The 17,843-nt window shown below is 51.5% G+C and overlaps 1 protein-coding gene across 1 annotated transcript in view; it reads left to right on the top strand.

Moving 5' to 3' along the window:
• The window catches only part of LOC137321659 (frizzled-3), a 136,085-nt gene that overhangs the window by 105,550 nt on the left and 12,692 nt on the right, over positions 1 to 17,843 (top strand). The window contains exons 5-6 of the mRNA XM_067984157.1: positions 8,791 to 8,939; positions 10,292 to 10,525. Of these exons, the coding sequence (XP_067840258.1) occupies positions 8,791 to 8,939; positions 10,292 to 10,525 (383 nt within the window). The remainder of the gene's footprint in view (positions 1 to 8,790; positions 8,940 to 10,291; positions 10,526 to 17,843) is intronic.

Raw genomic sequence — 17,843 nt, 5'->3', positions numbered from 1 at the left:
AGCTGCTTTGTTTCTGCTCAAGGACAGAAGGCAAAGCAGTGCAGAGAGTGGCAGGCTTTCCTTTTCTTGGAAGCGGCTGTTTCTCTACAGTTTTCTTACCTTCTGTATTGGCAAATAAAGCTGAAGGACCAAATTGGGACGTCACCTTGGTTTGTATAAGTTGAAGTAACCTTTCAAGTTCTTGGATATGACATTCTTGTCACGGAAGACTACATTGTTGGTATGTGTTTTCATAATGTGGGGTTAGTGAGAATCGATCACTGGTTGTCAGTTGATTTGAGTGTATTTTGTACACAGTAGTTTCTAGCCAAATGTTATATCCCATTTTTATTTTGGTCAAGAAATTGTGTTTCTTTTGTTCTTTTATACTTCCCCTCCCCTCCCTCATTGATGGGGCAGTTCCATTTTGTGGATTCCTGTAGAGATGTATACTAGGGGCCATACAAACTCCCTCCGTCAATCTTGTCAATTGTTTTACAGCCCATGGTCTTGATTAGCCTGTCTCAAGCAGGGCTTGCCAAGTGATGTGGAATTAATCCTTTATAATCACCTCTGTGGCGGGAAAGGACAAGGTACCAGTGAAAGACCATTCCACCTGCCGCGTGGACATCTGAGAAACAGACTCTATTGACATAGAAGCACAGAAAAATTTATGGCACAGGAGGCCATTCAGCCCATCCTGACTGTGCCGGTCGAAAAACAGCGACCCAGCCTTATCCCACTTTCCAGCCCTTGGTCCGTAGCCTTGTAGGTCACGGCACTTCAAGTACATATCCAAGTACTTTTTAAATGAGTTGAGGGTTTCTGCCTCTACGACCCTTTCAGGCAGTGAGTTCCAGACCCCCACCACCCTCTGGGTGAAAAATCATTTCCTCGGTGCCCCTCTAATCCTTCAATCAATTACTTTAAATCTATGCCCCCTGGTTATTGACCACTCTGCTAAGGGAAATAGGTCATAGAGTCATAGAGTTATACAGCACGGATAGAGGCCCTTCGGCCCATCGTGTCTGCGCCGGCCATCAGCCCTGTCTACTCTAATCCCATATTCCAGCATTTGGTCCGTAGCCTTGTATGCTATGGCATTTCAAGTGCTCATCCAAATGCTTCTTGAATGTTGTGAGGGTTCCTGCCTCCACAACCCTTTCAGGCAGTGAGTTCCAGACTCCAACCACCCTCTGGGTGAAAAAGTTCTTTCTCAAATCCCCTCTAAACCTCCCGCCTTTTACCTTGAATCTATGTCCCCTTGTTATAGAACCCTCAACGAAGGGAAAAAGCTCCTTAGTATCCATCCTATCTGTGCCCCTCATAATTTTGTACACCTCAATCATGTCCCCCCTCAGCCTCCTCTGCTCCAAAGAAAACAAACCCAATCTTCCCAGTCTCTCTTCATAGCTGAAGCGCTCCAGCCCTGGTAACATCCTGGTGAATCTCCTCTGCACCTTCTCCAAAGCGATCACATCCTTCCTGTAGTGTGGCGACCAGAACTGCACACAGTACTCCAGCTGTGGCCTAACCAGTGTTTTATACAGCTCCATCATAACCTCCTTGCTCTTATATTCTATGCCTCGGCTAATAAAGGCAAGTATCCCATATGCCTTCTTTACCACCTTATCTACCTGTTCCGCCGCCTTCAGGGATCTGTGAACTTGCACACCAAGATCCCTCTGACCCTCTGTCTTGCCTAGGGTCCTCCCATTCATTGTGTATTCCCTTGCCTTGTTAGTCCCTCCAAAGTGCATCACCTCGCACTTTTCCGGGTTAAATTCCATTTGCCACTGTTCCGCCCATCTGACCAACCCATCTATATCGTCCTGCAGACTGAGGCTATCCTCCTCGCTATTTACCACCCTACCAATTTTTGTATCATCAGCGAACTTACTGATCATACCTTTTACATTCATATCCAAATCATTAATATAAACCACAAACAGCAAGGGACCCAGCACCGATCCCTGTGGTACCCCACTGGCCACAGGCTTCCAGTCACAAAAACAACCTTCGACCATCACCCTCTGCCTTCTGCCACTAAGCCAGTTTTGTATCCAAAGTGCCAAGGCTCCAAATTCCATGGGCTCGTACCTTCTTGACCAGTCTCCTGTGGGGGACTTTATCGAAGGCCTTACTGAAATCCATGTATACCACATCCACTGCGTTACCCTCATCCACACGCCTAGTCACCCCCTCAAAAAATTCAATCAAATTAGTCAGACATGATCTTCCCTTGACAAAGCCATGTTGACTATCCCTGATTAATCCTTGCTTCTCCAAGTGGAGACTAATTTTGTCCTTCAGAATTTTTTCCAATAATTTTCCTACCACTGATGTTAGGCTCACTGGCCTGTAGTTCCCTGGTTTTTCCCTACTCCCCTTCTTGAATAATGGTACTACATTAGTGGTTCTCCAGTCCTCTGGCACATCCCCTGTGGCCAGAGAGGTTCTGAATATATGTGTCAGAGCCCCCGCAATCTCCTCCTTTGCCTCACACAGTAGCCTGGGATACATTTCGTCCGGGCCTGGGGATTTATCCATTTTTAGGCCTGCTAAAACCGCCAATACCTCCTCCCGCTCGATGTTAATATGTTCGAGTATATCACAGTCCCCCTGCCGTATTTCTATGTATACATCGTCCTTCTCCATAGTGAAAACAGATGCAAAAAATTCATTTAGAACCCCTCCTACATCTGCCGGCTCCACACACAGATTGCCATTTTTGTCCCTAATGGGCCCTATTTTTTCCCTAGTCATCCTCTTACCCTTAATATACTTATAAAACATCTTAGGATTTTCCTTTATTTTGCTCGCCAGTGTTATTTCATGGCCCCTCCTTGATCTCCTAATTTCTTTTTTAAGTATCCCCCTGCACTTTTTGTACTCCTCTAGGGCTTCCTCCGTCTTTAGCCTTTTGTATCTGCCAAAAGCCCTCCTTTTTTTCCTAATCCATTCTCGTATATCCCCTGACATCCAAGGTTCCCTGGAGTTCTTGGAACCACCCTTGACCTTTACGGGAACATGTTGCCATTGTATGGTCTCAATCTCCCTTCTGAAAGACTCCCATTGCTCCGATGCGGATTTTCCTACAAGCAGCTGATCCCAGTCCATTTTGGCCAGATCCTGCCCTATCCTATTAAAATCGGCCTTCCCCCAATTTAGAACCTTTATTTCCGGCCCCTCCCTGTCCTTTTCCATGACCACCTTAAATCTCACCGAATTATGGTCACTCTCACCAAAGTGCTCACCTACTAGCACTTCTTCCACTTGGCCAGCCACATTCCCTAGAATTAGGTCCAGTACCGCCCCCTCTCTTGTAGGACTTTCTACATGCTGGCTCAAAAAGCTCTCCTGGATGCACGTTAAGAATTTTGTACCCTCTAAGCCTTTTACACTCGGAGTATCCCAGTTAATATTGGGGAAGTTGAAATCCCCCACTATTATTAGCACAATTTTCTGAGATTTGCCTACATATCTGTTCCTCTATCTCCCCCTGACTGTTTGGGGGCCTATAGTACACTCCCATCAAAGTGCTTGCCCCCTTTTTGTTTTTAAGCTCCACCCATATGGCCTCATTAGAGGAACCTGCTAATATATCATCCCTCCTTATGGCAGTAATTGATTCTTTAATTAATATTGCGACCCCCCCTCCTCTTATACCTCCCCCTCTGTCTCGCCTGAAGATTCTGTACCCCGGAATATTGAGCTGCCAGTCTTGCCCCTCCCTCAACCATGTCTCTGTGACAGCAACAATATCATACTCCCATGTGTTTATCAACACCTTCAGTTCATCCACCTTATTCGCAAGACTCCTTGCATTAAAATAGATGCCATCCAGCCTTGCCCTTACATATTTGCCCTGTCTTCCAAGCTGACTTGTTTTTTTCTCTATATTTGGCTGCACATCACCCCCTATTGTAGCTCCACTCTGTATCCCATCCCCCTGCCAAGTTAGTTTCAACCCCCCCCAACAGTGCTAGCAAACCTCCCCGCAAGGATATTTGTCCCGCTCTGGTTCAGGTGCAACCCGTCCGACTTGTACAAGTCCCACCTTCCCCAGAAGCAGGCCCAGTGATCCAGGAAACTGAAACCCTCCCTCCTGCACCAACTCTTTAGCCACGCATTCATCTGTTCTATCCTCCTATTTCTATACTCACTAGCCCGTGGCACTGGGAGTAATCCAGAGATTACAACCTTTGAGGTCCTGCTCTTTAATCTGCTACCTAGCTCCCTAAATTCTTGATGCAGGACCTCATCTCCCTTCCTACCTATGTCGTTGGTCCCAATGTGGACCACGACCTCTGCCTGCTCACCCTTCCCCTTGAGAATGCCCTGTAGCCGCTCAGTGACATCCATGACCCTGGCACCAGGGAGGCAACAAACCATCCTGGAGTCACGTTTACGGCCACAGAAACGCCTGTCTGTTCCCCTTACGATAGAATCCCCTACCACTATAGCTCTTCCACTCTTTTTCCTCCCAGCCTGTGCAGCAGAGCTACCCCTGGTGCCAGGAAGTTGACTGCTGCTGCCTTCCCCTGATAAGTCATCCCCCTCAACAATATCCAAAGCGGTATATTTGTTTGAGAGGGGGACGGCCACAGGGGACCCCTGCACTGCCTGCCTGCTCTTCTTACTCTGCCTGGTGGTCACCCAATTACTTCCTGCCTGTACAACCTTTACCTGCGGTGTGACCATCTCACTAAACGTGCTATCCACGACGTTCTCAGCATCGCGAATGCTCCTTAATGAATCCATCCGCAGCTCCAGTGCCGCAATGCGGTTTGTCAGTAGCTGCAGCTGGATGCATTTCCCGCACACATGGTCGTCAGGGACACCGGAAGGGTCCCTGATTTCCCACATAGAGCAGGAAGAGCATAACACGGGGCTGGGCTGTCCTGACATGACTTACCCTTTAACTAATTAATTCAAATTAAATGAATCCCACCAATTTCACTTCAATTAAAAAGGTATACTCAAGGGCCCTTGCTGAACAGCAGTCCCCCACTACACAACAGAGACCAGAGAATCCACAAACTCTAACCTTAGACAAATTCAGCAGGTCCTTCCGGTCCATTCTATCTCGGCCCTTCATAATTTTACACCTCAATTAAATCACCCCTCAGCCTCCTCTGTTCCAAAGAAAACAACCCCAGCCTATCCAATCTTTCCTCATAGCTAAAATTCTCCAGTCCAGGCAACATCCTTGTAAATCTCCTCCGTACCCTCTCGAATACAATCACATCTTTCCTGTAATGTGGTGACTCGAACTGTAAGCAGTATATGTGAAGCAGCAACACCGAATAATCCACATACTAGAAGTTGTTATTCAGACTTAACAACTGTGATACTTACTTACAGCGCTGTCCTGGTCTGCAGCTGCTTTCACACTGCGAGAGAGGCATGTGCTGGTGCTGGCAGTTCACAAATGCTGATCTAGTGCCACTGGCTGAAAGCTGGAAGTAAAATGCCCGTTATTTTCAGAAGGCCTTTGGGCTTGACAGTGTTAGTGAGTCCCAGCAGTTTGACAGTCAGCTTGCAGCCAACTGCAGCAACCCCACTCTTAAACTACCTACAGAACCAACGCAGGTCTTGTGCAATGCAGCCACAGCTTCCCTTGTTGTGCAAAGCCCCCCTCCCTCCCGGAGGTACGACACGGTCTATCTTAACAAAATGTGAAGAAAGAAAGGTAGATTATCTTCCTCCTCAAAGAAGACATCCATCACCCATTGCACTGCCATCCATCAAAAGGTTTTATCAGGAAAACAAAAGGCGTTTGTTAATTGTCCGTCCCACCAATAACCAACACCTTTCATTTTCCAGATAAGCCTTCACTTAATAAACTGATGCCCTTTGCAGGGTTGATCACATGTCATAACATTTAAAAACACCTTAAAGGGAGGTAATCAATTCGGTGATTTATTCCCAGTGAACATGCCCCAGCATTGGCCCACTCCCAATGTTGAGGGGGGATGCCCCCAAAGAATGAAGATCCTTAAGGTAGGTAATTTTCGTATACCCCTCGGGCTAAAAATAGCATTGTACTGGTGATGAGTTTGATTTTATTTGAGCTGTTTTTGCTTTGCTATATTTACTTTAAATGTGCACCTGCCAAAGTGAACTTTCAGGTGTACATCTCTGGAGAGGCAGAGACTGTTGCAAAGTGGTGGATTGGGTTAACAGGTGCTGAGTGAGCTAGGCAGCTGTAATTACAAGATGACAATTAATGTCGCCACCCGTCACTGCTGGATATTTTAGTGCAGATTATTTTGACAGGTCTGAATTACACTCTGTCTCTCGCTACTTTTAAAAACACCCCTAAACCGAATGCATTCCACAGTGTAATGAGAATCTCTATCCTTTGTTCATCTTCCCTGTAGGCGTTCGAATAGTGTTCTTTATACATCGAGACTTGAGCATAATGAAGGCATTTTTAAGGAGGGCGTGTTGTCACCCTGCCTCTTTGTATGATTTATTTTTCCTTTCTCCCCTTCTGCCTCTTTTTAAAAATTCATTTTGGGGATATGGGCATTGCTAGCATTTATTGTCCATCTCTAGTTACCCCTTGAGAAGGTGGTGGTGAGCCGCCGCCTTGAACCACTGCTCTCTGTGTGCTGAAGGTTCTCCCACAGTGCTGTTAGGGAGGACGTTCCAGGATTTTGATCCAGCGATGATGAAGGAACGGCCGATATATGTCCAAGTCAGGATGATGTGTGTGACTTGGAGGTCATGGTGTTCCAATAGACCTACTGCCCTTGTCCTTCTAGGTTGTGGAGGTTGCAGGTTTGGGAGGTGTGAAGACGGGACTTGGTCTCCACGGACTGTGCTGTGATCGCTCCTACCAATCTTGTCATGGACAGACCTACCTGTGACAGGTAGATTGGTGAGGATGAGGTCAAGTAGGTTTTTCCCTCACGTTTGTTCTCTCACCACCTGCCGCAAGCCCAGTCTAGCAGCATTCTCCTTCAGAGCTTGGTCAGTGATGCTACTATAGAGCCACTCTTGGTGATGGACATTGAAGACCCCCATCCAGAGTTTATTCTATGCCCTTGTTACTCTCAGTGCTTCCTCCAAGTGGTGTTCAACATTGAGGAGGACTGATTCATCAGCTGAGGAAGGGCAGGAGGTTTCCTTCCCATGTTTGCCCTAAAGCCTTAAGACTCCATGCGGTCCAGAGTCAATGTTGAGAACTCTCAGGGCCACTTCCCCCAACCGTATACCACTGGTGGGTCTGTCCTGCTGATGGGACAGGACATACCCAGGGATGGTGATGGAGGAGTTTGGAACGTTGTCCGATAGGTATGATTCTGTGAGTATGACAATGTTGCTTGACTAATCTGTGGGGCAGCTCTCCCAACTTTGGCTCCAGATGTTAGGAGGACTTTTCAGGGTCGTCATGTCCTGATTCAATGACTGGGTCGCAGCTGAATGGTCTGTCCGGTTTGATTCTTGTTTTTTCTAGTTCAGTAATTCTCTGCATATCAAGTTTCCTCACTCAGATCGTGGTTTGAATTATAGGAGCTCTACCCCGTACAATAGGAGCACGTATTTATACAGAGTCTATACCAGGGTACTTTACAGAGAAATAACAGGATTCATTTAATCTGCGGGCTCCACATCTCTGCAGTTAGAAGCACGGATCAAATTAAAGGCAGCTGAAGTTTGTGGTACAGTGGTTTATGGTACAGTGTGATGGATAAACCATCATTAACATCTGTAAACTCCTGAATTATTAGGTGCAGACTGGTGAAGCTGCTTGGGATAAAAATAATTGGAGATAGTTTTCTGCAGCTTGATGGTTCTAGGCACACTTGTACCCAGTGATGTCATTTGAGTGTTTTGGTATGAGGTACATGCAGCAAAGGGCCAGATATAACTGACTGGAATTTGCTTTTGTTGTGGTGCCTGGGGTACTATTCACATATTACTCCATACTCACTTTCACCTCCCATCTTCTCCCTCTCCAATGGACGACCTCCCATTTCCCGCGACAGAAGGCAGTTGTCCATTTTTCAGTTCTCCGTTATACAGACAGCTGTTTATAGTTACAGAGGATTAACCTACCTGAGTTACATAGGCTGCTAACACTAGTGCCATGTACAATGCAGTCTGGACAATTGAAGAATTAGTCAGAATTGTGGAGTGATGGGTTTTACATTGATGCTGGATCCACTTCATGAACAAATGTTCTTCAGACAACAGCATGTTGGAACCTGATTAGAATGAGTTTTGTATCAGTAATTCCACTGTCAAAGCAACAATTGCCATTGGCAGCAAGGGAGGGGAGGAGGGGAGATCTGAAACTTGCCCTTGAAGTTCTCTGGAAGCAGAAGAACTTCGCATTAACTCAGGACTTCGCTTTGTGTATAAAATAAATGCAGAGGCTTTTAGAAATGTTGTCCCTTTTCCCCCATCTCCTGCGTGGTGTTATGTGAATTTGGTAAATCAATATAATGAATATGAACGTGTCTAACTAACCATTCGCTAAGTGATAGGGAGCTGTGCTTTCCTCTTCACTAATTTTAACAAAAACAGGGTATTAAAATTTATACTTGTGCATTTTTGTTGCTAAATTTAGTGAATAGAGGACAATATACCCTACGCTACCTCAAAGCGCAATAAATGCACATCGGGGGTAATGCGGGGTCTGATGTGTTGGGGTGTGAGGCCAGTCAGCATCTGTAAAGAGAAACGGCTTTTCCGCTGAGTGAGGTGGTTGTGAAATTCCACAAGGCACCGACTCAGCTGTTTTCTGTATGTTTGTTGTTCCATGTGTTGTGTTAAATTATCTTTGTCTCTCTCTAGGTGACCCAGGTGAGCCGCCCCGATCTCATACTCTTCTTGATGAAGTACCTGATGGCTCTGGTGGTCGGGATCCCCTCGGTGTTCTGGGTTGGGAGTAAGAAGACCTGCTTTGAATGGGCCAGCTTCTTCCATGGACGCAAGAAGAAAGAGTGAGTGCCCCGCCCCCACCCCCCACCCCCCACCCCGTAACGTGCAGCACTGGGAGTGTCAGCCTGGATTATGTGCTCAGGTCTCCAGAGTGGGATATGACCACCTGACTGAGACTGGAATGCTATCGCCGAGTCACGGCTGACACAGAAAATACTGACAATAAACTGCAGCTCCATCAGCTTACAAAAGAAGACAGGTCATTGGTTCTTGTGTCAGATTAACAACATTTGTTTTGATTTTTTTTTCTGTATTGATAATTTAACACGCACAGATGAAATTTAACAACTTGTAACACATCTTACGCAGGGCCATTGATTGGGTTCCCTTGTACTTGTGGGCTCAGTAACCCTGAGCCAGTTTCCCCAATATCGCCATCAGCACTTAATCACCTCCCAAACAAAACACTCAGCAGGCCTGAACTTTAATCAATAGGTTCCCAATCACTCCACTGTGTCAGTGATGGAAAGTGATGGTGTTCCTAGAGATCACACAGCCTGGAGTCACGTCACCAGATCACATGGGTTTAAGCATTGAGGGACAGGATGAGAAGGTGAGTAGGTGAAGTTTGAGAAATGGCTTTATTACGCTGAATGACCTTCATTTGTTTGAAAGATTCCTGTGTTCTTATCCTGCGGGATAGGAGCGGGAGGAGGCCATTCAGCTTCCCGAGCCTGTTCTGCCATTCAGTTAGATCATGGCTGATCTGTACCTCAACTCCATTTTACCTGCCTTTGATCCTTATCCCTTAATACCCTTACCGGTCAAAAATCTATTGTCTTAGTCTTGAAAGCTCCAGTTGACCCCCAGCATCCACAGCCTTTTGGGGGAGAGAGTTCCAGATCTCCACTACCCTTTATGTGGAAAAAAAGTGCTTCCTGATTTCACTCCTGAACAGTTAACTCTAATTTTAAGATTGTGCCCCCTTGTTCTGGACTCTCCCACCAAAGGAAATAGTTTCTCTGTGTCCACCCTATCAAATCCTTTAATCACTTTAAACACCTCAATTAGATCAACCTTCAACCTTCTAAACTCAAGGGCATAGAAGTCAGCAACCTGTCCTCATAATTTAACTCTTAAAGCTCTGGTATGATTCTGGTTAATCTGCACTAGACCCCCTTATGTTATGTTCCAAGGCCAATATCTCTAATGGTAAAGCTTTTAACTTTTAAAGCTGTAAAAGCTTCAGATGGGACCCTGACAGCCAGTAGAGCAGGCAATCCGAAACAAACGGTTAGTAAAAGTTCCTTTGTAGGATCGGGGAGACACTGAAACCCAATAGTTGTCCCTCGAATTGTCTTCTCTTTAACTGGGTCCCACTATTGACCGCAGATTCCTGCCTTTCTCCTTTCAGTTCAGTAAATGAGAGCCGCCAAGTTCTGCAGGAACCCGAGTTTGCTCAGTCGCTGCTGAGAGATCCCAACACCCCCATTATCCGCAAATCCCGAGGCACCTCCACCCAGGGAACGTCCACACATGCCTCCTCCCAGCAGCTCGCCATCATGGATGACCAGAGGAGTAAGGCCGGCAGTGTCCACAGTAAACTCAGCAGTTACCACGGCAGCCTGCACAGGTCACGGGATGGCAGGTGAGCTGAACCACTGCAGAAACATCAGATAACTGACTGGACTTTCCAGCCCAGATAATCCTATTAAATAACTAAATGTTTGGTTTAACCTGACTCTGCGAACTCCTTCAGTAGTCTAGTTTGATTTTTGATGTTGAGGTATAACGGTAAGGGGAAGGGGTCAGAGTGACAGCGGCTTGTGTTATGGATTGGTTAGTTGCTCACACGGAGCTCTAGTATCGGTGTGATGTTAAGGGACAGGCATCATTCACTGTTCAGGGTTACCCCAAGCTTCTAGTCATTATCTGAAATGCAGAATGGGCGGAGATGTGAACTGCAACTGAGAAGCTTCTTTGTAATATGTAGCTGTCAGCCTCCTTCCACAGATAGGTGCACATGTGTACAGGTATATGAGGGTGGAAGTGTAAAAGGATGTTATTATTCTGAGGTACCCATACAATTAATTGCATTTCAATCCAAGTTCAGTAATGACAGAATACAATGCAATGTTCAGATGGAATTGTTATACTTAATTACATTCTCCCTGCATTTTAAACTTTTTAATCTATTTGCAAAGTTACTAAACATGTTACTTCATCTATTTGCAAAGTGTGGATTGAAACAGATGTTCTAGTGGTGATTAATGTAATGGATTTGCTGATAAAGCAGCATTATGGGCAAAAGTCACTTGGTTTAGAGATTTTAAAAAGAAAAACCCTTTCAGAAGCTCAGAACACAGTGAGCAGTAGACTCGGCTGCAGAGTTTGAGTGTGAGTACCCCCGAGGTACCAGTTGTGTTGTTTAAATGGAGAAGCACCCCACTTTGGAGAGTCAGGCTTCCGTGATCCCCCTAAACTGCCCCAGTAGCTCAGCCATTTTTGAGCAGATGATCAGATCAGGAGAAGTCCATCCCTGATGTCAGCTGGGCCACGCTGAGGACATGACCTCTGTCCTCATCACCTCTTCCAGCTATCCAGACACGACCCCTGACCTCATCTCTTCATCCAGCTATCCAGACACGACCACTGATCTCATCCAGTGACCCCTGACCTCATCATCTCATCCAGTGACCCCTGACCTCATCTCATCCAGTGACCCCTGACCTCATCTCATCCAGTGACCCCTGACCTCATCTCATCCAGTGACCCCTGACCTCATCTCATCCAGTGACCCCTGACCTCATCTCATCCAGTGACCCCTGACCTCATCTCATCCAGTGACCCCTGACCTCATCTCATCCAGTGACCCCTGACCTCATCTCATCCAGTGACCCCTGACCTCATCTCATCCAGTGACCCCTGACCTCATCTCATCCAGTGACCCCTGACCTCATCTCATCCAGTGACCCCTGACCTCATCTCATCCAGCGACCCCTGACCTCATCTCATCCAGCGACCCCTGACCTCATCTCATCCAGCGACCCCTGACCTCATCTCATCCAGCGACCCCTGACCTCATCTCATCCAGCGACCCCTGACCTCATCTCATCCAGCGACCCCTGACCTCATCTCATCCAGCGACCCCTGACCTCATCCAGCGACCCCATCACGTCATCCAGCGACCCCATCACGTCATCCAGCGACCCCATCACGTCATCCAGCGACCCCATCACGTCATCCAGCGACCCCATCACGTCATCCAGCGACCCCATCACGTCATCCAGCGACCCCATCACGTCATCCAGCGACCCCATCACGTCATCCAGCGACCCCATCACGTCATCCAGCGACCCCATCACGTCATCCAGCGACCCCATCACGTCATCCAGCGACCCCATCACGTCATCCAGCGACCCCATCACGTCATCCAGCGACCCCATCACGTCATCCAGCGACCCCATCACGTCATCCAGCGACCCCATCACGTCATCCAGCGACCCCATCACGTCATCCAGCGACCCCATCACGTCATCCAGCGACCCCATCACGTCATCCAGCGACCCCATCACGTCATCCAGCGACCCCATCACGTCATCCAGCGACCCCATCACGTCATCCAGCGACCCCATCACGTCATCCAGCGACCCCATCACGTCATCCAGCGACCCCATCACGTCATCCAGCGACCCCATCACGTCATCCAGCGACCCCATCACGTCATCCAGCGACCCCATCACGTCATCCAGCGACCCCATCACGTCATCCAGCGACCCCATCACGTCATCCAGCGACCCCATCACGTCATCCAGCGACCCCATCACGTCATCCAGCGACCCCATCACGTCATCCAGCGACCCCATCACGTCATCCAGCGACCCCATCACGTCATCCAGCGACCCCATCACGTCATCCAGCGACCCCATCACGTCATCCAGCGACCCCATCACGTCATCCAGCGACCCCATCACGTCATCCAGCGACCCCATCACGTCATCCAGCGACCCCATCACGTCATCCAGCGACCCCATCACGTCATCCAGCGACCCCATCACGTCATCCAGCGACCCCATCACGTCATCCAGCGACCCCATCACGTCATCCAGCGACCCCATCACGTCATCCAGCGACCCCATCACGTCATCCAGCGACCCCATCACGTCATCCAGCGACCCCATCACGTCATCCAGCGACCCCATCACGTCATCCAGCGACCCCATCACGTCATCCAGCGACCCCATCACGTCATCCAGCGACCCCATCACGTCATCCAGCGACCCCATCACGTCATCCAGCGACCCCATCACGTCATCCAGCGACCCCATCACGTCATCCAGCGACCCCATCACGTCATCCAGCGACCCCATCACGTCATCCAGCGACCCCATCACGTCATCCAGCGACCCCATCACGTCATCCAGCGACCCCATCACGTCATCCAGCGACCCCATCACGTCATCCAGCGACCCCATCACGTCATCCAGCGACCCCATCACGTCATCCAGCGACCCCATCACGTCATCCAGCGACCCCATCACGTCATCCAGCGACCCCATCACGTCATCCAGCGACCCCATCACGTCATCCAGCGACCCCATCACGTCATCCAGCGACCCCATCACGTCATCCAGCGACCCCATCACGTCATCCAGCGACCCCATCACGTCATCCAGCGACCCCATCACGTCATCCAGCGACCCCATCACGTCATCCAGCGACCCCATCACGTCATCCAGCGACCCCATCACGTCATCCAGCGACCCCATCACGTCATCCAGCGACCCCATCACGTCATCCAGCGACCCCATCACGTCATCCAGCGACCCCATCACGTCATCCAGCGACCCCATCACGTCATCCAGCGACCCCATCACGTCATCCAGCGACCCCATCACGTCATCCAGCGACCCCATCACGTCATCCAGCGACCCCATCACGTCATCCAGCGACCCCATCACGTCATCCAGCGACCCCATCACGTCATCCAGCGACCCCATCACGTCATCCAGCGACCCCATCACGTCATCCAGCGACCCCATCACGTCATCCAGCGACCCCATCACGTCATCCAGCGACCCCATCACGTCATCCAGCGACCCCATCACGTCATCCAGCGACCCCATCACGTCATCCAGCGACCCCATCACGTCATCCAGCGACCCCATCACGTCATCCAGCGACCCCATCACGTCATCCAGCGACCCCATCACGTCATCCAGCGACCCCATCACGTCATCCAGCGACCCCATCACGTCATCCAGCGACCCCATCACGTCATCCAGCGACCCCATCACGTCATCCAGCGACCCCATCACGTCATCCAGCGACCCCATCACGTCATCCAGCGACCCCATCACGTCATCCAGCGACCCCATCACGTCATCCAGCGACCCCATCACGTCATCCAGCGACCCCATCACGTCATCCAGCGACCCCATCACGTCATCCAGCGACCCCATCACGTCATCCAGCGACCCCATCACGTCATCCAGCGACCCCATCACGTCATCCAGCGACCCCATCACGTCATCCAGCGACCCCATCACGTCATCCAGCGACCCCATCACGTCATCCAGCGACCCCATCACGTCATCCAGCGACCCCATCACGTCATCCAGCGACCCCATCACGTCATCCAGCGACCCCATCACGTCATCCAGCGACCCCATCACGTCATCCAGCGACCCCATCACGTCATCCAGCGACCCCATCACGTCATCCAGCGACCCCATCACGTCATCCAGCGACCCCATCACGTCATCCAGCGACCCCATCACGTCATCCAGCGACCCCATCACGTCATCCAGCGACCCCATCACGTCATCCAGCGACCCCATCACGTCATCCAGCGACCCCATCACGTCATCCAGCGACCCCATCACGTCATCCAGCGACCCCATCACGTCATCCAGCGACCCCATCACGTCATCCAGCGACCCCATCACGTCATCCAGCGACCCCATCACGTCATCCAGCGACCCCATCACGTCATCCAGCGACCCATCACGTCATCCAGCGACCCCATCACGTCATCCAGCGACCCCATCACGTCATCCAGCGACCCCATCACGTCATCCAGCGACCCATCACGTCATCCAGCGACCCCATCACGTCATCCAGCGACCCCATCACGTCATCCAGCGACCCCATCACGTCATCCAGCGACCCCATCACGTCATCCAGCGACCCCATCACGTCATCCAGCGACCCCATCACGTCATCCAGCGACCCCATCACGTCATCCAGCGACCCCATCACGTCATCCAGCGACCCCATCACGTCATCCAGCGACCCCATCACGTCATCCAGCGACCCCATCACGTCATCCAGCGACCCCATCACGTCATCCAGCGACCCCATCACGTCATCCAGCGACCCCATCACGTCATCCAGCGACCCATCACGTCATCCAGCGACCCCATCACGTCATCCAGCGACCCCATCACGTCATCCAGCGACCCCATCACGTCATCCAGCGACCCCATCACGTCATCCAGCGACCCCATCACGTCATCCAGCGACCCCATCACGTCATCCAGCGACCCCATCACGTCATCCAGCGACCCCATCACGTCATCCAGCGACCCCATCACGTCATCCAGCGACCCCATCACGTCATCCAGCGACCCCATCACGTCATCCAGCGACCCCATCACGTCATCCAGCGACCCCATCACGTCATCCAGCGACCCCATCACGTCATCCAGCGACCCCATCACGTCATCCAGCGACCCCATCACGTCATCCAGCGACCCCATCACGTCATCCAGCGACCCCATCACGTCATCCAGCGACCCCATCACGTCATCCAGCGACCCCATCACGTCATCCAGCGACCCATCACGTCATCCAGCGACCCCATCACGTCATCCAGCGACCCCATCACGTCATCCAGCGACCCCATCACGTCATCCAGCGACCCCATCACGTCATCCAGCGACCCCATCACGTCATCCAGCGACCCCATCACGTCATCCAGCGACCCCATCACGTCATCCAGCGACCCCATCACGTCATCCAGCGACCCCATCACGTCATCCAGCGACCCCATCACGTCATCCAGCGACCCCATCACGTCATCCAGCGACCCCATCACGTCATCCAGCGACCCCATCACGTCATCCAGCGACCCCATCACGTCATCCAGCGACCCCATCACGTCATCCAGCGACCCCATCACGTCATCCAGCGACCCCATCACGTCATCCAGCGACCCCATCACGTCATCCAGCGACCCCATCACGTCATCCAGCGACCCCATCACGTCATCCAGCGACCCCATCACGTCATCCAGCGACCCCATCACGTCATCCAGCGACCCCATCACGTCATCCAGCGACCCCATCACGTCATCCAGCGACCCCATCACGTCATCCAGCGACCCCATCACGTCATCCAGCGACCCCATCACGTCATCCAGCGACCCCATCACGTCATCCAGCGACCCCATCACGTCATCCAGCGACCCCATCACGTCATCCAGCGACCCCATCACGTCATCCAGCGACCCCATCACGTCATCCAGCGACCCCATCACGTCATCCAGCGACCCCATCACGTCATCCAGCGACCCCATCACGTCATCCAGCGACCCCATCACGTCATCCAGCGACCCCATCACGTCATCCAGCGACCCCATCACGTCATCCAGCGACCCCATCACGTCATCCAGCGACCCATCACGTCATCCAGCGACCCCATCACGTCATCCAGCGACCCCATCACGTCATCCAGCGACCCCATCACGTCATCCAGCGACCCCATCACGTCATCCAGCGACCCCATCACGTCATCCAGCGACCCCATCACGTCATCCAGCGACCCCATCACGTCATCCAGCGACCCCATCACGTCATCCAGCGACCCCATCACGTCATCCAGCGACCCCATCACGTCATCCAGCGACCCCATCACGTCATCCAGCGACCCCATCACGTCATCCAGCGACCCCATCACGTCATCCAGCGACCCCATCACGTCATCCAGCGACCCCATCACGTCATCCAGCGACCCCATCACGTCATCCAGCGACCCCATCACGTCATCCAGCGACCCCATCACGTCATCCAGCGACCCCATCACGTCATCCAGCGACCCCATCACGTCATCCAGCGACCCCATCACGTCATCCAGCGACCCATCACGTCATCCAGCGACCCCATCACGTCATCCAGCGACCCCATCACGTCATCCAGCGACCCCATCACGTCATCCAGCGACCCCATCACGTCATCCAGCGACCCCATCACGTCATCCAGCGACCCCATCACGTCATCCAGCGACCCCATCACGTCATCCAGCGACCCCATCACGTCATCCAGCGACCCCATCACGTCATCCAGCGACCCCATCACGTCATCCAGCGACCCCATCACGTCATCCAGCGACCCCATCACGTCATCCAGCGACCCCATCACGTCATCCAGCGACCCCATCACGTCATCCAGCGACCCCATCACGTCATCCAGCGACCCCATCACGTCATCCAGCGACCCCATCACGTCATCCAGCGACCCCATCACGTCATCCAGCGACCCCATCACGTCATCCAGCGACCCCATCACGTCATCCAGCGACCCCATCACGTCATCCAGCGACCCCATCACGTCATCCAGCGACCCCATCACGTCATCCAGCGACCCCATCACGTCATCCAGCGACCCCATCACGTCATCCAGCGACCCCATCACGTCATCCAGCGACCCCATCACGTCATCCAGCGACCCCATCACGTCATCCAGCGACCCCATCACGTCATCCAGCGACCCCATCACGTCATCCAGCGACCCCATCACGTCATCCAGCGACCCCATCACGTCATCCAGCGACCCCATCACGTCATCCAGCGACCCCATCACGTCATCCAGCGACCCCATCACGTCATCCAGCGACCCCATCACCTCATCCAGCGACCCCATCACCTCATCCAGCGACCCCATCACCTCATCCAGCGACCCCATCAC

This window comes from Heptranchias perlo, chromosome 5, assembly GCF_035084215.1.
Source record: "Heptranchias perlo isolate sHepPer1 chromosome 5, sHepPer1.hap1, whole genome shotgun sequence".
Taxonomy (NCBI): Eukaryota; Metazoa; Chordata; class Chondrichthyes; order Hexanchiformes; family Hexanchidae; genus Heptranchias; species Heptranchias perlo.
Note: the sequence above shows the minus strand (reverse complement) of the source record. Positions and strands in the feature narration are given on the sequence as shown.